We start from the raw sequence: 21,206 nt of genomic DNA, 5'->3' as shown, positions 1-21,206 counted from the left end.
CTCTGTCTCTCCATGGTTGAGAGCAACTCTTGGACGGATCCCTCGTGCGGTACGTAAGGTACGCGGCCTGAGCAGAACACTGGCAGAGCAGCCGGAATGTGTTTAGTTTTGTTAGATCTCCACACATCTCAAACTCTTTGTCCTCGAAAGGACTCTGTCTCCTCGAGAGCGTATCGGGCAGAGCAGGAACTGCCCCTTGAGTTCCCGAGACTGTGGCTCGTTCGTCCAGGAGCAGATAACCTCGTCTTCCTCCAGAGGCGCACCTGGTGGTTTTGAACTGCTGGCCATGGGGCTGGCCGCCCAACCCTTAACCACTATGCCACGTCTGAGCACTTACCCTTGATGCTGTCAGGTGTTGCAAAGACAGAAAAGGAGGGGTTTTCTCAAAAGCCCTTTAATGGCCGAATGACCTCACCGAACAGGTCCAAGTGGCCTGACATTTTAGAAAATTGTCTGAGCTGGGGGCCCAGGGTCATGAAGCAAAGGCTGGGGCACAGAGCCTCCTTGCTGGCCCCCCCAAGTCCTGTGGGGCAGAAGCAACCTACACCAGACCTTCTGGAGCAGGGCCTTCTGGAGTCCAGGCGACCGTGCCCCTTTCTGCAGGCCTGGGACGCCCGGAATAGCTGTCCAGGGTGTGGGCCTGCCCTCCCTGATGGGACTGACCACAGAAGCCAGGTCTCCTGGGTGGGATGCAGCACGCGCACCCTGGGCTCCTACTTCAGTGCCGTCGGACCATGCGACAGAAGCAGGCAGGGGCCACCACACGGGGTCAGGCTGCCCTCCTCTCACCCCACACCTGGTGCCCCCAGTGCTGCCTGGGCCTGGCTGTCTTCTTCATGCGGTCACCAGTCACGGGGCGAGTGACTCGGATGTCTGAAGGTGGTCCTTGAAGTGGGCGGGGGGGGGGGGTGGCCAGCAGAGGCGCCGGGTGGGAGGCAGGGTGGGCAAGAAAAGGCACAAGAGCCGGGGCACATTCGAGAAAGGAGCGCGCAGTGGGGCCACGCAGAGAACGAAGGTCTTGGCGGAGGCAAGGAGGGAAGCAGGGAGGCAGCCCCGTTCCAGAGTGAAGGGCCGCACGGAGGTGACAGGCTGAGGGTGCCGGTGCTGAGGGTGCCGGTGCTGATGGGGCACGTGGGCTGAGGATCAAGGGACAGGTACCGAATTGGGGGGCTCATAGTGGAGGGGTCCAGGCCACAGGCAGAGCTCTCTCTGAGGCGCAGCGTGGCCTTCATGTGGGTCACCAGGAGCTGAAGTCCCCGAAGCCCTGACTGGGCCTCTTCTTGGCCGTGGCGGTGACTGTGCTGGTGGACGGCTCATCCTGGGCTGCCCGCTTCCTGTGAGGACCAGACGCCACTGCTTCGCCCATTCCCAGCTCCCTCGGAGGCAGTGGGTACAATGTGTGTGTCTGTGCGCCCCCACCAGCCCCCAGCCCCACTCACGTGGCTGCTGGACTGATGTACTTGCCCACCCCCTGGCGGTAGGTCTGGGCTCCTGGGGCCCCTTGCTGGGGCTGGCTGCTCTTTGCAATGGGCTCCTCAGGTCCCTCTTTCAGCTGGGTCTTCTTCCGCTCCTCTGCTATCTGCCAGGAGGAGGGTGGGCTAGGTACCAGGGCAGGAAGGGAAACCCACGAGGAGGCCTAGGCCCCTCCCCCCAGCACACAGCAGCTCCGCCCTCTCACCTGAGCATCGGCCTCCTCGTAGGGGTCCACGAACACCACGCTGGACTCAATGCGGATCTCCTCCTGGAGACAGCAGGCAGGGGCTTGGGCTTGGGCCTGGCCCAAGGCCGCAGCCAGGTGGTAACAGGAGGGCGTGCATGCTCCCCTCCCCCCAACCAGGCACATACCTTGGGGCGGTCAGTTTTGGGGTCACTTTCCACGTTCTCCATGGCAGTCAGGGTGTCGAAGCCCCCGACGACCCTGCAGGAGAAGCCAGGTCAGAACCATGTGCCCGTGGGCAGACTTCAGTCTGTGTGCCCCGTTTCACTTGGACGAAGTCCACCCAATTTGTACAGTGTTGCCTGGCCACTGGTAGGCTGCAGGAGCAGGGGGGTGTGACTGTGACAGAGTCTGTAGGCCGGGTGATGGGAGGTTGGTCACCAGCAGCCACCTGCCGAACAGGGCTGGGGCTGAGTTTTGAGGCCAGTCAGCCTCCGGCCAGCAGAGCTCCCAGGGGACGGGGCCCCATGAGCTAGTGCCCCTCACAGCCGCTCTTACCGCCCAAAAATGGTGTGCTTCTTGTCCAGGTAGGCGCAGGAGCGGAAGGTGATGAAGCTGAGGAAGAGGAGAGAAAGTGAGCTCCCTGGCCGGCAGGCCTGGTCCTCTCACAGCCCACAGCCCACTGGGGAGCCCCAGGCTAGCAGGGCATCGGGCCCCTACCCAGGACTGAGAGAAAGCCCAGAAAACTCCTGAAGGAAGCCAGCCAGGGCTCTGGGTGCCCAAGCCTCTGGGCCCAACTCTGACAAAAAGAAATTATCTTGACGGGGAAATCCTCGTCAAGACTGACCGACAGGCCATCATGAGGCTCGAGAGCTGCCATGGCCACAGAGGCCACTCAGCCTTGGACCACTCAGTTCCCATGTGGAGTCAGCTTCAACATGACTGAAACCACGGTCAGGCTACAGGGAGATGCTGGCCACGGGTCACCACGTGCAGGCAGCAGCACAGCCACAAACTACAGCTGGGAACCAGTACGCGCTGAGCCCAGCTCCTGCTGAGAAAGAGGAGCCCGTGCCCAAGCCCACAGATTGAAGGGAAAGGGCCTACGTTCCTACAGCCAAGCTGACAGCACCCTCCCAAATAACCGTACGACGAAGGGAAAAGTATCAGAGCTAAAATCATGAACACTCCACTGGTAGAAGGCTATATTCGAGAAGTTAAAGACAAATTAAAAAGGAGGCTACAGAGGCGAGGGCCACCACCCCTGGGCAGAGCTCCGGGGCTGTAGGCCTTGAGGAGCCCCCGGCCCCGCCCGTCCCACTGCCCAGAAGCCAGCACCACACTCACAACTGAGACTTGTTGCTGTTGGGCCCCGAGTTGGCCATGCTGAGGACACCCCGGCCCGTGTGCGACAGGTTGGGCCGGAACTCGTCTCTGAACGGCTTTCCCCAGAACGACTCTCCGCCTGCAGAGGAAGGGAGGTAACGGCAGGTGTTGCCGAGCACAGAGCGGAGCCCCTGGGAAGGCGGTCTCAGGCACTGCCCACGACCGCTGGCCACCCTCAGCACGCCCCTTCCACCATGGGCTTGTCTGCTTCCGTGCCTGTCTGGAGTGTGCCCACTGTTGAGCCTTTCTAGGGCACCTTCCCTGGGCTCCTCCCATCCGGGGCTGACAGCCGCAGCGGTCTCACTCAGAGGGCTCGGGCGCAGCCGGAACAGGCCTCCAAACACGAAGATTGGTTCCCTAATATTCACAGCTGACATCTATCCCCAGGGAAGTTGAGGGGGAGGACAGGTTCCCCGTGGAGCACAGACACACAGACGTACAGGGCCCAGCCCAGCTCCAGACCCTGCACTCCATGCCAGAGGACACCAGGGCAGGAGGGCCCGGTGCACAGTCACCTCCCATGCCCTGCCAGGCCCCGGACCCTTGAGGGAGCTGCTGAGAGGGCCACAGGCTTAAGGTCCCAGCCATGGGTCCCCAGCGCTCACACAGGGCCAAAGCAGCTGACAGGCTAAGGTGGGCTGGGGAAGGCAGTGGGGGCCAGTGGGGACTGGTTTCTAGGTCTAGCCACCCTAGTCGGTTCTCTCAAGGCCCCTGCTTGGGTGGGGGGCACTGTGTCCTGGGCAGTGGTGCCCACCCCACCCACGGCTTGGCCTTTTTAAGTCAGCCCCACAGCCTGGCGTCCAGAGTCTGGGGCCTGTCTCTCTCAGTCCCTCAGACTCCTCTGTCATCGGGAACACACTGACCCACCACAGTTGGTGGCCAGTTCAGATGGCGGCGGGCTGGCCACTGGGCTGCCTCAGGTGTTTCTGGCCCCTTGGCACCTCCATGGGGGTGATTTAGAACCACCCCTGCTTGAGAACTGAGGCCGGAGGAGCTGGACAGGACAGACGAATGGCCCCTCCAAGCTCTCTACTACATGCTCCCACCAGCCCCGTGTGCCCCAGAGTGACCAGCCTCTTCCAGGAGCCGGGCAACACACGACGTACCCGTGCCAGTGCCGGTGGGGTCACCCCCTTGGATCTGTGGGAGGAACACACACCAGTGAGCAAACCCCACCCAACTACGCCGAGCTGCCTGCTCAGGACTGCCCACCACCAGTCCTGTCCCCTTCCACTGCTCAGCCCCCACCCCCACCCGAGGGCATCTGCACGCACGCCAGCTCCTGGTCTGACCCAGCCAGGGCACCACCGGGCCGACCTAGCCAAGGGGTCCTGGTGAGGGTGAGCAGGGGGTTCTTCCTGGGTACCTCCTGGCCTTGCCGACAGAGGAGCGGGCTGGCCTGAGGGCCCTGGGAGGGGCAGCAAAGAGCCTCCTGGGCCCTCTCTCCCCTGCACACGTGCCCAGCCCTGCAGGGCCACTCTGCTCACCACGAAGTTCCGGATGGACCGGTGGAAGATGGTGCCATCATAGTAGTTCTTCTTGCACAGCCTGATGAAGTTCTCACAGGTTTTGGGCGTCTGCAAGACAGCCCCGGGGGGGGGGGAGGTGAGAGCAGGATACACATAGGGGTGTCCATCTGCCCAGAAAGGGCTGTAGGAAATGCCCTGAACTTCTAGCCGGGGGCCCTGGGGAAAGGCCAGCCTGCTTCCCTGGTGCAGGCAGGTGGACCGTTCCACAAGCACACAGCCCAGCCCCTTCCTGCCCCAAAGCTGCCCCTCACCAGGTCGCAGTGCAGCTCCAGGTTGAGGCAGCCCTTGTTGGTGTGCAGGCGCACGTAGCCCTTCTTCTTCACAAACCGGTATCGCAGCACGTCCTCATCGATGGCAGCTGCAAACGGAGGGGGTGAGCGGCCGGCCGGGCCCCCAGCCAGGACTCCAGCCTCTGATGCACAAGCTCAGGGCCAGCTGGTGTCCGGCTTGTGAGGGGGCTTGGCTTGGGGGAGAGCAGAGACTCTGCACAGGTTCCCAGGGGCAGTGCGAGGCATGCCTGGGGCCACGGGGGCATGGAGGGACAGCTAAAAGGGGGCCTTTAAGCACTTAAGGGACTGTGTGGAGGCCAGGAGCAGCCTTGGTGAGCAGGTCACATACAAGTAAGGCAGGGGTCCCACAGGTACAAGACAGGCAGTGTCTCCTGGTACCCCCTGCCCCTTGGGGGTGCCAGTTAGCAGGGCAACCAGTGCCAAGGAGGGAAGGGGTGCTTGCTCTCTGTCCCACTACCTGCTTCCTGCGTCGTCTGGGGAGCCATGGCGGTGGAGGTGAAGGAGGCGCTGACCTTCCCGGTAGAGTAGTGGGCCTGCCGGAAGGGCCCAGACCATCAGCCCCCAGAGCCGGCCCACCAGAGGGTCCCCACATCCCCGGGGCTGGGCAGGGCCCCCGAGCTCACGGCGTTCAGTTGGTCCACTTTCTTCTTCTCGGGGGCCTTCATGGTGGCCGCCAGCACCTCGTCCCCCTTGAACTCCTTGTAGAGCTCCTGCAGGGTCTCGCGGGTCTCCGTGTTGGTGTTCTTCAGGTAGTAAGACGGGTCTTGCCTGGCCTTTTCCTCATCTGAAAAGCAGCGCAGTAGGCCCTGGGCCCTGGTGTAACCCCGAGAGCCTCTCCCAGGCGCGTGATTGCGTGAGTGGGGACGGGGGGCGAAGGCACCCCGCCCCTGCCTGTAGCCGTGTCTCTGGGTTTGTGCGCACTGCCCTCGCCCTTCCACAGGAGGCTCCCCTTTGGTTAGCACGCAGAGCCAGCCTGGCGGGCTCTCTGCAGTGGTCCGTGCCCACTGCACAGGGCTGTCTGTGCCTGCCTGCCTCGGGCAGAGGGCGTCACTTCATGTCCACCTAGGAGGACCCTGCCCCCCCTCAGAGAATCTCACTCCCCTTCCCCTTCGGTATCCTCCCCTTCAATCACTTCCCCCCAAACACTCTCACTGCTATGGCCTCCCAGAAGGGCTGCTGGACAGGCCCGGCCTCCCCGGGTTCCAGGGTCTGCCAGGGCAGTGGGCTGCCTCAGCACAGGAAGCCACAGGGGTGGTCTAGCTCAGCTCCGTACATACCTGGGTCCGTCACCTTCATGTTATTCTTCACGTGAAAGAAGTTGGAGACGTTGAACTTGTCCAGATTGGTGGGATCCTGCAGTGTGGGGCAGGGGTGGGGGAGGCAGCAGGATTACCTTATGCCAGGTCCAAAAGCTTGTCTGGAGCTGCGTGCAAGGCAAAGGGCATCCCAGCCCCTGCCTAGGAAACGAGTGGGAGGCTGGGCCTGCCAAGCAGCCACCTGACCCAAAGCAGGGGCGAGAGTGTATACGGAGGGAAGTAAGGATGTCTGGGACAAGGAAGGGGGAGAAAGAGGGACAGAGAAGGGGAGCTGTGTGGGGGGGGGGGGCGTTGAGGAGGGGGGCAGGGTGGGCCCAGCAAAGAACAGGCGTGAGATCGCAGGACTGAGAACAAGGGGCTCAGCACCCCCCCTTGCTGGACCCGCACCTGCAGGGTGATGATGTCCTGCCGGGAGAAGGGCTCATCAGTCAGCAGATCCCGGAAGTTCTTGGCTTTGATGTTCAGCTGCTCCACGGCCTGCAGCCCGGAGAAGGCCGGGTTATAGCACCAACCCAGAAGGCAGCAAGGCAGCCCAGAGATGGGGAGGCCAGGTGGGAGGTTAGGGCCTCTTAGAAGGACAAGCACACAGTTGCCCCCTGTACCCCCTCCCCAACTCTCACTGGACAGATCAGCACATAAAACTCATGAGGCCATCTCGTCACCTGCTTCCAGCTCTGGGCACCGGGACAGGCCCTTGAACTAGGAGAAGCCAGGCAGAGGGGGAGCTGAACTAGCCTGTGCTCCCAGAGGCCCCCAGGAGAGAGTCGGAGCCACACCCACCTCGTAGGCATAGACATTGCCTGTGGTGCGGACGGCCACAATGTGGCTGTTGTTGGTGAACACGGAGAACAGCACGGGGCAGTGGTACTTCCCTAGGAAAAGGCACCGTCAGCCGTGGCGCCCACCCGAGACCCACGCGTTCCAAAGAAGTAACGACGTGAAGATGGCTGCAGGCCAGGGAAGGTGAGAACTCACCTGCGTCTGTGGAAAGGCTCTTGGAAGACTTCCAGTGCCCACATGCCCACAGTAGTGCCAGCCAACAGCCCAAGCCATTTCTCCCAATAGCCCAACCATTGGTGACCTCCAATTCATCCTGCAAAACCCACTTCTGCATCTCCTTTCTCGGAGGCATTGGGTCCATTTGCCCCTAGGCCACCCCTGGTGATCACCACCCTTGGCCACCTTGCAGCTGCCAGCCACTCTGAGGGTGGAATATAAGGCTTTCTACTTCCATAGAGAGTTACAAGCTCCACCACACCGAGGCAAAACATTAAGGGGGTGCAGTGAAACAGCAAGGGAATGGAGCAGCGAGGTCCCCAGGGAATGCTGAAGGCGGACTTTGGGGCCAGGGTGTGGTGCCCCAGCAGAATGGACTGGAAAACACTCCTAAAGGCCAACAAACGATCCTTGAACTAACTACAAGCTTTTCTTTCTTGTTAAAAAAAAAATTGAGAATGATGAGGGCAATGAATATATAACGTGCTTTACACAACTCATGTGTGTATGAGTCCCCAATAAAATGATTTTAAAAAAAGAGTAACAGGCTTGGAAACTTGGAAGTCTTGTCCACCTCAGAAAATACATGTCCCACCCATCTAGGGATTTAACCTAGAATATTCTCTCTAGCTCTAACCCTCACAGCTAGGCCCTAGCATCAAAGTACTTAGGCCTTTTAGAAGAAACTGCACTACATTTGTTTTCCAAATATACTGAAAGCAAGTGGTCAGCCCAATCAGCGAAAGAAGGCCCAGTCCCACCCCAGGTTGGGGAGGTCTGGGCTCTATGGGCCCCTCCTATAGTGGGCTGAGCTAGGGGGGAGGGGGGGGCACAGCACTTGTGGCTTTAACCCCCTCAGGGACCTGGATTTCTCTGTTCTATTAACAAGATCACCTCAGTTTAAAACCAAACTCACTGCCAGGGAGTCCCCCCTCTAACTCACAGGGACCCGGCAGGATGGTGTCGAACTGCCCCTGTGTGTTTCCAAGCCTCTAACTCCAGAGTCCTCAAACTTTTTAAACAGGGGGCCAGTTCACTGTCCCTCAGACCTGTTGGAGGGCCGGACTATAGTTAAAAGAAAAAGAAAAACTATGAACAAATTCCTATGCACACTGCACATACCTTATTTTGAAGTAAAAAAACAAATGGGGCAAAAACACCCGGCAGGCGGGATAAATGTCCTCGGCGGGCTGCATGTGGCCCGCGGGCCGTTTTTTGAGGGCGCCTGCTTAGCTCTTTACAGACGTAGAACGCCCAATCTTCCTCCCTTCGAGTGACTGATGGTCTCCAGCTGCTGCCTTGTGGTTCGCAGCCCAGTGGATAATCACTATGCCACCGGGGCTCCTTAAAACCACCGCACTCCCTGCCACTGAGTCAATTCTGACTCATCGGGCCCCTGCAAGGACAGACTAGAACTGCTCTGGCAGGTTTCCGAGGCTGGAACTCCATGGGAGCAGAAAGCCTCATCCTTTCTCCTGATGAGCAGCCAGTGGATTCAAACTGCCCACCCGTCAGTCAGGAGCCCCTCACCTCTGAGTGACGGGAGTAACAAGAGGCCTCAGAGATAGAAGGGACCACAGGGGGCACCCCACGGCACAGAGGAGGGAAGGAGCAAGGGTCTTCTCCCAGAGCCGACAGGGATAGCGAGCCAGACCCCTGATTTCAGACTTCCGGCCTTCTCAACTGAGGAAACGCACGTCCGTCCCCGAAAGCCACTCCCGGTGGTTGCTTCTGTCATCTCGCTCTAGGGGTCTCTGACAAGCCACTGCTCACCTTCGCTGTTCTTCGCAAACTTCAGGTCAATCAGGGACTTCCGGTCTAGTTTCTGGAAGAAGAGGCCAGCATTCACCATACAGAAAAGGACAAGACGCACGAGTGGCCACTGCGGCAAACCAGACAAACGGTAACGAGGAAGAAGGGGCTGACAGGTAGGCACACTGAGGCAGTGAAGCTGAGCCGAGGACAGTGAGACCAGGGAGCTCCCTGTGCCGTTGCCGCTGTAAGCAGGGAGCTGGAGCTGCTGCCCACGGAGGCCCAGGGCCCGGCACTAGCCACTGTGGGTGTGGTGCACCTCTACCAGCACCCGGCTGAGGGCGGGCAGGCGTGTCCACACACACAAGGCCTCTGTGCACTGTGAAGTACGGGCTTTGGTGGGTTCGGCCAGGCTGCTTCTGAAGCTAAGGATGAAAGGTAGGGCTCAGGTGAGCAGTGGGCCCATGAGGGTCCGCCTTGTTCTGCTGCCCAAATACTTTGGGAAACTGAAACATACAAATTGGGTGCTTCACACGATGGATGGATGGATTGTGATAAGAGTTGTACGAGCCCCCGATAAGATGATTTTTAAAAACCTGGACACACCCCCATGAAGACACGGTTTCTCCATCGTACTTCGGTGAAGTGCAAATGGGGCCTTAAAGACTCATGGGCAACCCTCCGTGATACTGGCCCCTCCCGGCTCACAGCAGAGAGAAGCGAAGAAAATGAAAAGGCTCATTGAAACAATTCGATTGGCTCTGTAGACCTTCACCCCAACCACACACGTTCAAGATAAAAAGAGAAAGAGGGTAAACCCAACGGCCATGCCAGCCAGCATGCTGGTGGCTGTGCAGGGCAATGGGCAGGCTGGCTCCACCGCTGGCACGGTCAATAACCTTCCCATGGTCAGAACCAGCACGACTCCAAGCCCCCAGAGGTGGGAGACGGATCCAGGCCCCACTTTCCCTTTTGTCCTCGTTGGCCCACCCACTGTCCCAAGCCACCCAGGGATGGGTGGCCCTCACAAGTTAGAGGACACACTCCTTGGTTCACTCGCTCACTGGATTGTAGAAGCGAGTGTGACTCGCAGGGACCTTCAGCAGACAGCCTCATCTTTTTCCCTCAGAGGGGAACGGCGGTTTGAACTGCCAACCTGGCAGCGAGCAGCGAAACGTGTTTCCTACTCAGAGTCCCCAGGCACAGTCTGGGGAGGTGCCCGTGTGGAGTGCTCCCCCTACCCCCGCCACAGGGGCCTACCTCTCCATTGCTGGGGTTGGTGCCGTATTTCTTGAGCCAGGGCAGGATGCTCCTGAGAGGACGAGAACAGAAGGCATGGCTGTGGGCAGAGGGGTCCACTCCACCAGGTCACCTCGCCGAGAGCGGGATGGCCATCCTAGAGGCGACGCTGATGGTCAATTTTCCCTTCCCACTCGAGAATGTTTCCCAAGTTTCCCGAAACAGGCTGGAAACCATTCCTGATGCCAGGGAAGCTGGGGCGTGCTGGGACACAAGTCTGAGCGTGACGCTGTACACACCTGCCTGAGCTCAGGTCCAGGGCACAAAGTGGAAGCAGTCCAGCCCCACACACTCGTCCCTGAGAACAATGGCGCTCACATGCAGGCTCGCCGCGTCTCAAGGATCGCCAGTGCTACCTGCTCAGGCCCAGGAGACCTGGGCCGCCCTTTCTGGAGCCCCCCAAGAGTCCCTCCCATGTCTGCTGAGAATAGGGACGTGGTAACCCCAGCCTTGCCTGGCTGGCCCATGCCCCAGCCCCTCCAGCTGGCCCAACGCCCTCTCCAACAATGTCATGGTGTTTATTAGATCCAAATGCCAGGGGTTACTCACAGCAAGTCAAAGACGACGCCTTCGGGGGTGCATACTGGGTAGATGAAGGGCTGTAGGGAGAGACTGGCAAGACACAAGAGTCACTCTTGACCAGGTGCTGGGCACCTGCCAAACCGGAGGCTGCCCCTCACGCCTTTTGTCACTCCCATGACAATCCCTGGGATTTCAGAGCAGGCGCTGGGCGCCAGGGCCAGGATGGCTGCCCGGGAACCCCCACGGTTATGCATCTACCACATGGCAGGAAGCTTGAGCCCCAGGGGAGAAACTGAGGAGCCACTGGGAAGAGGCACTCCGCCTGCACACGTGCTCCGCTGGGGCAAGTCCTGGTTTTGTCACCGTGTTCAAGTCCTAGAGAGGGAGCTGGAGGCAGCCTCCAGGGGGGTCTGGAGCTCTGCTGGCCCTGGCTCTAGGCCCACGCCCTTGTTTGGAGGGAGGGTCTTTGTTCACCGTCAGTGAGATGGCAGGGGCTCATACAGGAGTGGGGGGGTATCTTATAAAAAGTGGCATCCCTCGGGAATGACAGCCTGTCCATCCACAGGCCTGGGGCCACCAACCACTGCAGGAAACAGGACAGGATCCTCCCTGGAGCTGATGGGGAGGAGGCCCAGACTTTCAGCCTCCAGAAAGCCACCCACGTTGACGGTCCCTGCCAGGGGAAAGCGGGAAGGAGGGGAGTGTACACTGCGAAACCTCGGCTAGCAGGCAGGCCAGCTTTTCCACTGAGACCTGCCTTCTTGCACTCCAAGGGATTGAGAGTGGGGCAGGGGGGGGCCTACAGTCGTTGGTGGGAGCTTTGCCTGCGTTGACCACCCTCCCACAAGTTCTCAGGGCTGATCCAAGAGCGAGTTCTGACACGTGGATGGGAGTCAGGGAGGCCAGAGTGGGCTCATGGCTGCAGCAAGCAATTGTCTCAGAAAGCAGGTCTGCTTGACAAGAGAGCACGTGTGGAGACCCCTCGCAGAAACCACTTCGGCTGCTGTTCTCGGGTCTTGCCACTGGAGACTAGTGAGATCTGATCTAAGAGAGACCACCTGGAGACCCTGACATCATCCTTCCTGGCAAATCACGAGGCTGCCAAGAGGCCTGAGGCCCCCCAGCTGGAACTTCTCAGCTGGTGGCCCTGCATGGGAGAGGGAGGGGCTGTTTCTCTAGGGACATGTATCTGAGGTGGCTGGGGTCAGGGAGAGTGAGGAGCTAGGATGACGATGGAGGCATGGCCAGGTGAGAACTGGACCAGCTTCAGTCTGGAGGCCCAACTCACACAGATCCTGACCAGGGGCTAGTGATGGGGTGGGGTCTCCTTGCCGCGGCCCTTGTTTCGCAGGCTGACCGGTGTGGGGAAAAGCAGAGCCCTCTGATGGGGAGAGTGTACCCTGGCGAGCTTCTGCCTCCCACCCTGACTCAGTCACCTTTCAACAGTGGTGGTGCTGCTGCTGGTGGTAGACACGGTGTAAGTTTCGGCACCAAAGTAAACTAACCATCATGGCAACCCTCTCTCAAATACCCCTTACCCTAAACCAAACCCACTGCGGCCAAACGGACCCTATGTTACAGAGCAGAGCTGCCCCCTGGAGGTTCTGAGATTGTCAGTCTTTACAGGAATAGACAGTCCCATCTTTCTCCTGACGAGTGGTTGGGGATTCGAACAGCGAACTTTCCGGCAAGCAGCCCAGGGCTTTAATGTAATGTACCACCAGGCTCCAACATGCAGGAAGCAGGCTTTGTAATGGGGCCTGCCCACCTCAGAGTGCAGGGACAAGGTGAAAAGGGCACTGCCTACACACACACACACAACTCCAAATCAGCAGAACACGGTTACCGGTGGGCCTCAGTGTCCTAGGTGGGGAATGGACTGGAGCTGGGCAAGTGGAGGGGGCCTGACGGGGGGTTCACACCCGAATCTCCAGGAATCAGATTTCCGAGCAAACACCAGAGAAGAGCCACAAGAATGAGATGGGCTTTCAAAGCCCCTTACCTGCAGTGGTCAAAAGGTAAGCGGCGGAAATTTGCTTTGGGGATGTCTGTCAAAAAAGCACACATTCATTGCCATCAGGCAGAGGGTGATGTATATAGAGTTGATCACAGCAGCCGCAATTAGGTTAAACATAGCATCTTGGCAGCAAGATTAATGAATTAACTAGACTAAGTGAATTAATAATTTCTTGGGGGTATGGTAGGGGAGGTTGGGGAGACATGGGGGTGCTAAATACAAAAAACAAGAAAATGTTTAAAAAATACAAACAACAACCTAACACCATATCATTTGATCTCCCCTTGGACCCTTTCCCATGTTGTTTCCACAAAAGCAAAAGCAAAGGGGAGATACAGTGGGTGAAGCCCAGCGAAGGGCCTGGCCCAAGCAGAGGGTATTATGAGGATGCTGGCAGATACAGTGAGGTTGCAATGTGACACCTTATCATCCATCTCCCTCCCTCTGGTCCCTCATTTGTTCTAGCTTTGAAGGTTTTCTGCTTTCTTTTCAATTGAGGTTTTCCTCTATTTTACTTTTTAATTGTTGCTAGCTTTTGTTGTTGTTTCCGTATGTTCTCCGGTGTATGAAAGCCAGGATAGGTAAATCTATAGAGACTGGATTAATGGCTCCTTGGGGGGATGGCAGGGGAGGCTGGGGGCAATGGGAAGCAAGTAACAATGAGTACAAAAAGAAAGGAAATCTTCTAATAATCGATTCTGGTGTGGATTGTACAATGCTTCTTAATATGAGTGAACTATCGAACGGTGTGATTTGTGACTCAATTGCCAATAAAGCATTCATTCCGTAAACAACCAGCACGGAAGGGCTCCCACCAGCGATCCCATCGGGCTGTCAGGAGGAGGTCTGATTTGGAACCTCTGGCTAGTGCCAGCCGCTAACATACTCAGCTGCTCACCGATTGGCTGGTGGTTCAACTTTCCCCAGAGAGCCCTTGGAAGAGGAGTCTGGCCATCCACTGCTGAAAACCAGTCCTGGGAAAGCCCAATAAAGCATAGCTCTATCCTGGCCACAAGCCAGAGTCCACAGCAATGGGTAACCAAACCACACTGTCCTAATTCCTACAAGGAGAGGAGGTGGCTCAGGCTGTGGGACAATAGTGACCTCAAGTGGCAGGTGTATCATGAAGTGTGGCAGAGACCAGGCTCTGGGAGCCTTGTCCTCTGGCTTCATCCTGAATGCACCTCCCTGTGTTTGGGATCTAGCCACTCCAAGTGTTGTAATCCGCCCATTTCAGTAGCCGGGGCCTCTCAGATGGAAGTTGCCAGGCCTTTCTTCCGAGACACCCGACTCAACCTCAAACCTTTCTGTTGGTGGCTACACACGGGGCGATCAGTGGCACTCAGGGACCCCACAGCCTGGAGAGCTTAGGCGGCCATTCACTTCACTCCTCCACTGAGCTGATACAGGAGAAGGTCGCTGCAACCTCCATTTTCAGAAATCACAAACTCAGACTAACATCGGCTGTGATTCTGAGGACTGTATCTTCAGCCTGTCTGTCAACTGTCATTCCCACGCTCTTAAGTCTTCACAGGTTCAGAGCCCGATCACGAGGCCCTTCCTGATTCCTCCCTCCAGGGGAAACAGAAAGGCTTCACGTCTTACCTGGCTTCCTACCGCCATAGAAGTGAGTGTACTCAGCACAGGTAATGTACCTGAAGGAGAGAGAATGTTAGCACCAGCAGAAGTGCAGGAGGGAACTCAGGACTCATCCAGGCAATGCTTACGAGGGGAGGCAAAGGTACTGTTATGGGTGAGGAGGTGTCCAGTGGTAGGCCAGGTGAATAGGCTCCCAAACCCTTGCCAACAAAGACCAAACCCAAACTCATAACCGTCACGTTGACTCTGACTCAAACCGCCCCTGGGGTTTTCTGAAGCTGTCGCTCTTTGTGGGACTAGAAAGCCCCGTCTTTTTCCAGGTCCTGAGCCAGCCTCCCTACTGCTCTCATGTGTGAGTCCCTTGTGCAGCCACGGCGTCCACCTGTCTTATGGAGACTTTCCCCTTACTTGCTGGTCCCCTACTCCATCAAGCAGGAGGCCCCTTTCCTGTTGGTGGTGGCATCGTCAGTTCCGACTCAGAAAGCCCAGAGCAAAACACTGCCGGGTTCGGCCCCATCCTCACAATCCTGACCATGCCAAGCCCACTGTGCCAACCCATCTTGCTGAGGGGGCTCCCTCTTTTTACTGCTGACTCCACCAAGCACGATGTACCTTCTGCAGGGCCTAGTCCCTTCCTTTACTATCTAAATGTGGGGGTATGACAGTCTCAGCATCCTTACTTCTAGGAAGCAAGCGGCTGTCTTTCCAAGATAGACAATGAAAGTCTGGGAAGGTCGGCGTGTAAAAGTTGGGGGCGATCACCCAGGTGAACACATGTGGAGAAGAAATATAGGGTCGATCGACCTATGAGGGGGTACCCTCCCCCCCAAAAAAACCCAGAAAAGCTCCGCTGGGCTTTTTTTCCTGCCAGGCGAGCATCAAGCAATTCGTTCTGAGTTAGTGCACCCAGTGGCATCGCCTGGGAAGGTTCTCTCTGGTCACAGTGAATTTTTTCATAAAAGCAGTTTTGCTCAAACCTTGTTTTTTTGTGAGAACAGGGTACAGCTGTGAAATTTTGTTTCCTGCTTGAGGGCAGGGGGAGTGCTACAGAAACTGTTGTGATGTTGAACACAGGTAACAAGGGGAAAACTCATGTGTGTGAGTGGTTTTCTTGTTTCAAAAACTCATGTGTGTGAGTGGTTTTCTTGTTTCTTGATGACAAACCTCCTTCTGGATGTCTGTCAACTTCCAGAAAGGATAGAAATGTCGATTCGTAGTGCATTTGAAGTTCCACCAGGTTAAACTGTTAATCAAGCTTTCTTTCTCTTTAGAGGTTCTGAAAATATTTTATAACAGTGTGTGACCAAAAAAAAAGGCCTGATTCGTGGCAGATGGGGGACTGGTTTTACCAGCACAACAATGCACCTTCGAATACAGCCATCTCAGTGCGACAGTTTCTGGCAAAAAAATTTTTAAAAAGCATGCCTCGCTTGTCCCACAACCTTACTCATCTGACCTCGCTCCATGCGACATCTTGTTGCTTCCGTGAAGGCAGAGTGATATGAAAGGATAGTGATTTGACTTACTAATTCACTCACTCTCACTCACTCTCTAACTTACTCTCACTCACTCTCTCACTTACTAATTCACTCTCTCACTCACTCACTCTCACTCACTCTCTCACTTACTCTCACTCACTCTCTCACTAATTCACTCACTCTCTCACTCACTCTCACTTACTCTCACTCACTCTCTCACTAATTCACTCACTCTCAGTGACTCTCTCACTTACTCTCACTCACTCTCTCACTTACTCTCACTCACTCTCTCACTTACTCTCACTCTCTCACTAATTCACTCACTCTCACTCACTCTCTCACTTATTCTCACTCACTCTCTCACTAATTCACTCACTTCTCACTCACTCTCTCACTTACTCTCACTCACTCTCACTTACTAATTCACTCACTCTCTCACTTACTCTCACTCACTCTCTCACTTACTAATTCACTCACTCTCTCACTTACTCTCACTCACTCTCACTTACTAATTCACTCACTCTCTCACTTACTCTCACTCACTCTCACTTACTAATTCACTCACTCTCACTCACTCTCTCACTCACTCTCTCACTCTCACTCACTATCTCACTAATTCACAAAAAAAAATTTAAAAAGAAAAAGAAAGGATAGTGATTTGAGGATGTAGAAGAGGTGAAGAAAAAATGAGGGAGGTGCTGTCAGTCATCTAAACAGATGAGTTTGAAAAATGTTTCCAAGAATGAAATCAGATTTACAAATAGTAGTAAGTATAAAGGAGCATACTTTGAAGGTCATTCTGTAAAAAAAAAAATTTAAACACATAACTTTTGGGGGGGAAATTTTTTGTGTGTGTCCCCTCTCATATACAAGTCTGTGAGGTAGGAATCTAGCAAAAAGAAGGAAAACATAGTACCTACTATCTAACATGGGAACCCTGGTGGTGTAGTGGTGACAAGTTGGGCTGTGAGGTCTGTAGTTCAAAACCACTAGGTGCTCCAAGGGAGAAGGATGGGCTTTCAACTCCAATAACCAGTTACAGTCCCAGAAACTCCCCCAATCGCAACTACGTGGACAGCTGCCCCTCCCTCCAGAAGAATTTATTTCAGAGGATAGCACTGAAGCTGGAGCTTAGAGAGAGGGACATGTCTGATCAGAGCACACGGGAGCAAATGAAGGGGGACGAGGTCTTGGGGATGATATCCCTGCTCAGAGCAGCCAATCCACAGAAAAGACCACATGGCCACCCCACTATGAGACATGACATCCCTCACTGACCCATAGTCCTATAGGAGACAACACTGGACACAGTGTGGGAATTGCATCTGATCTGATCCCGCCACACTAAGTGCATGCAACAGAACAGCATGCAACAGAACAGCATGCAACAGAACAGCAACAGTGCATGCAACAGAACAGCAAGGGGAACAGAACAACTAAGTCCCTGGGAAATACCAAAAATAGACTTTGTGGCCAGGGCATGGCACCCCACCAGAATCGACCAGAAAACACTCTTAAAGGCCAAAAAAGTCCTTGAACTAACTATAGGCTTTTCTTTTTGTTGTTGTTGCTTTGTTTTCTTTTGTTGCTTTGTTTTGCTCTGTCTTGTTGTGGTGCATGTTATTATCTCCACAGGTCTGTCTAAATAAGATAGGCTGGATGAACAATCTGGAGGAGAAAACAACAGGACCGACAGTTCCGGGGGACACGGGAGAAGGGAAGGTGGGGGGAAAGGAAGTGGTGTTAACAAACCCAGGGACAAGGGAACAACAAGTGATCCAAATTGGTGGTGAGGAGGATATAGGAGGCTTGGTAGGGCGTGATCAAGGGCAATGTAACCAAGAGGAATTACTGAAATCCAAATAAAGACTGAGCATGATAGTGGGACAAGAGGAAAGTAAAAGGAAATACAGGAAAGAGTTAGGAGGCAAAGGGCATTTATAGAGGAATACAGGCGTGTACATATGTAAATATATTTATATATAAGGATAGGGAAATAGATCTATGTGCATACACTTATAGGTTTAGTATTAAGGTAGCAGATGGACATTGGGCCTCCACTCAAGTGCTCCCTCAATGCAAGAATACTTTCTTCTATTAAACTGGCATTCTATGATGCTCACCTTCCTGACATGATCACTGAAGACATTGCGGGTAAATAAGCAAATGTGGTGAAGAAAGCTGATGGTGCCCGGCTATCAAAAGAGATAGCATCTGGGGTCTTAAAAATCTGAAGGTAAATAAGCAGCCATCTAACTCAGAAGCAACAAAGCCCACATGGAAGAAGCACACCAGTCTGTGTGATCACGAGGTGTCGAAGGGATCAGGTATCAGGCATCAAAGAACAAAAAAATCAAATCATTGTGAAGGAGGGGGAGTGCAGATCGGGGATCCAAGACCCATCTGTAGGCAACTACATATCCCCTTACAGAAGGGTTGAGGGGAGATAAGCCAGTCAGGGTGCAGTGTAGCACCGTTGAAACACACAACTTTTCTCTAGTTCTTAAATGCGTCCCCCTTCCCCTATCATGAATCCAATTCTACCTTACAAATCTGGCCAGACCAGAGGATGTACAGATAGGAACTGGAAACACAGGGAATCTAGGAGAGATGATCCCTTCAGGATCAGTGCTGAGAGTAGCGATACTGGGAGAGTAGAGGGAGGGTGGGGTAGAAAGGGGGAACCGATTACAAGGATCTGCAAATAACCTCCTCCCTGGGGGATGGACAACAGAAAAGCGGGTGAAGGGAGATGTCGGACAGTGTAAGATAGGACAAAATAATAAAAATTTATAAATTTTCAAGGGTTCATGAGGGAGGGGGAGGAGGGGGGCGAAATGGGGAGCTGATACCAAGGGCTCAAGCAGAAAGCAAATGTTTTGAGAATGATGGTGGCAACAAATGTACAAATGTGCTTGACACAATGGATGGATGTATGGATTGTGGTAAGCGTTGTAGGAGCCCCCAAATAAAATGATTTAAAAAATAAAAAGAGTTAACAGTCCCGGAAACTCACAGAGGGTGGTTCTACCGACTTATAATGGTCGACACGAGTGAAACTGAGTTTGGTTTATAGCCCCACAGAGCAAAGAGCTCTTGGGAAGGAGGCATTCTGTGCACTCTGCTCTGGAAAAGCCCAACTCAATGAGGGCTGAGAACTGGCCACTGGTCTGGGCACTGTGGAAGTCTGGGGGGCCCAGACAAATAGCATCCTTGGTGGAAGGCGTGGCTGACGGGGTTCCAGGCGATGGCAGAAAACAGCGAGAAGGCACGAACCTGAAATCCTTGGACGACTACACAGACACGTCAGAAACGGACGGTGCGGGCAGGAGGGGCGAACGGGGACAAGGCAAGACTGGTCCGTTGTGAACTGGGAGGCACTGCAGTGGGTAAAGGAGCTTAACTCCAGGCAGAACCAGAGGAACCACCTACGGGAGGTGGGGAGGGGGCTGGAGGAGAGACCACCTGCAGATGCCCGGCGCTACAGGTAGGAGAGGGACGACCAGGCACACGCAGAGACGAGCCAACCCAAGGGGAACGGCGCTTCGGGTGGGTCCCTGGACACTCAGTTGGGGCGATCGGTCCCAGGACGCCAGAGGAGCTACAGGAACCAGCGCGACAAACGGCCTCAGCACAGGAGCGCCGCTCCTGCCCGCGACACACTTACATCTTATCCTTCTGATGCTGTCGCTTCCCCATGGCTGCGACGCGGGCTGACCGGCGTGACCACCGACTGACTACTGGCGACAACAGTCCAGCTTCTGGAGCCCCGGCCCAGAGACGACAGCACTTCCGGGGGCCGCGGCTCCGGCCCGGAAGCGAGCGCTTAGCATCCTGGGAAGTGTGGCCCTAGGGAGGAGTGCGCATGCGTGGCGGGCTGTGGTTTTTTTTTTTTCCAGGCGTAGGCTGGGGGTTATCCCCCAAAGTTTCAGTGCTCCCTCGTTGAGCTGCCTTCAACTGCAATTGTTTTGGTCTACGGGAGGTGGGCGGGGCCGCTCCCCGGCTTAGTGACGTGAGCCCCGCCCTTGGTTTCAGGCATTAAAAAACCCCAAACACCCCACTCTGGACGCTAGGTTCCATCAACCTCAGCCTCTCAGCCCAGTCTCTCCAGTCTTGTCGCTCCATCCAGGCCTCCACGACCCAGTGACAGGTGGTCACCACTACTACATGGAGACCTGGTCCCCCCTGGCTGGTCTCTTGGACCCATTCTCTATCCCTCTCTCAGTTCTGGCCATGTCAGCCCCCAGGGGATGTGGCTCAGGCTCCTCACAGAAAATCCCTTGCATCTGGATTCCCAAGCAACACACGCCTGACCTTCCCTGGAGACCCAAGCCCAAACGCACTGTCTTCAAGTCAATCCTGAGCCTCAGCAACTCCACGTAGGGTTTCCCAAAACTTGTTGGAGCAGACTGGCTATCTTTCGGCTGGTGGGTTGGAACTGCAGACATTACGGTAACCCACATCACCACCGGAGCTCCTTATTGGCCACTCCTGGACCTCAAATGTAACCAGTCTCAGAAACTGTCTTAGAAGGTTGCTGAGTTAGCATCGATGGCAACGCATTTGTTTTGTCTTGTTTTGTTTGGTCAGCTTGGGAACTCAGCCCCTCCCGCCTCTGCTTGTTCTCTGGCTCCGTTTCCCCTTGATGGCACCTCGAGATCTTCCGCAGCCCCATTCCAGGTGGTTGCCCCCAGACCTCTCCATCTCTAGCAGCGTGATATCCAGTAATAGTGTCCTATTAAAGTACTATCACCTGACAGGAACCTCACTCACTGATGTTTACTTAGTTCCTACCCCTGCCTCTGTTGTATTCTTGTCACTTGCTGTCTTGCATGTAGATCTTGGGTGTGTGACCCTCTGGACGATTCTGCCTGAAGGCCTGGCTGGCTGGACACCTCTGCTGGAAGGTCATGAAGCGACTGAAGATTTCTTGGATCTCATAAATGCTACTCATTTTATCTGAGGGTTCTGGGCCACATTTATATCTTGTTATCATCCTGTGACTTGAATGATGGAAAACACCTGGGAAAGTACCGAATTGGTGCCTAAAAGCAAAGGTACCCCTGACAGAGCCCTGGTTTCATCCCATGCCTTAAAATTAGCCCAAATGCCGTCTTGAGTCCCCCATGGTCACTTCTTGATTGCCAAGCTGCCAAAGTGAAGTCCAAGGGCACAGGAAAGGGGATAATTCTGAGCAATCTCCTTGGTAATCCAGGAGGCAGGGAGGAGCAGGCTACTTAGGGGAAAGATGGATGAAGGGGTAACAAACACACTGAGTACACAGGAACATAGTTGAAAAATAGTTGGGTGGAGGAGGAAGGTCCACAGAGAATAAGAGTAGCCATAAGGCAGATCCGTCTCTAAA

The 21,206-nt window shown here is 55.3% G+C and overlaps 1 protein-coding gene across 1 annotated transcript; it reads right to left on the bottom strand.

Moving 5' to 3' along the window:
• Window positions 1-375: 375 nt before the first annotated feature.
• On the bottom strand, window positions 376-19,645 carry PPIL2 (peptidylprolyl isomerase like 2). The gene is made up of 20 exons (XM_075533929.1): window positions 19,509-19,645; window positions 14,370-14,419; window positions 12,750-12,795; window positions 10,775-10,837; window positions 10,187-10,238; window positions 8,948-8,999; window positions 6,959-7,050; window positions 6,566-6,655; window positions 6,140-6,215; window positions 5,486-5,646; window positions 5,320-5,395; window positions 4,824-4,930; window positions 4,531-4,620; window positions 4,150-4,183; window positions 3,005-3,122; window positions 2,216-2,272; window positions 1,846-1,918; window positions 1,679-1,741; window positions 1,440-1,579; window positions 376-1,334 (listed from the first exon to the last, which is right to left on the bottom strand). The coding sequence occupies exons 1-20, from the start codon at window positions 19,538-19,540 to the stop codon at window positions 1,238-1,240; spliced, it is 1,569 nt and encodes a 522-aa protein (XP_075390044.1). The 5' UTR covers window positions 19,541-19,645; the 3' UTR covers window positions 376-1,237.
• Window positions 19,646-21,206: the final 1,561 nt, after the last annotated feature.

Source organism: Tenrec ecaudatus, chromosome 16 (genome assembly GCF_050624435.1).
Source record: "Tenrec ecaudatus isolate mTenEca1 chromosome 16, mTenEca1.hap1, whole genome shotgun sequence".
In the NCBI taxonomy this organism is placed as follows: domain Eukaryota; kingdom Metazoa; phylum Chordata; class Mammalia; order Afrosoricida; family Tenrecidae; genus Tenrec; species Tenrec ecaudatus.
This window is presented reverse-complemented; position numbering and strand designations above follow the sequence as displayed.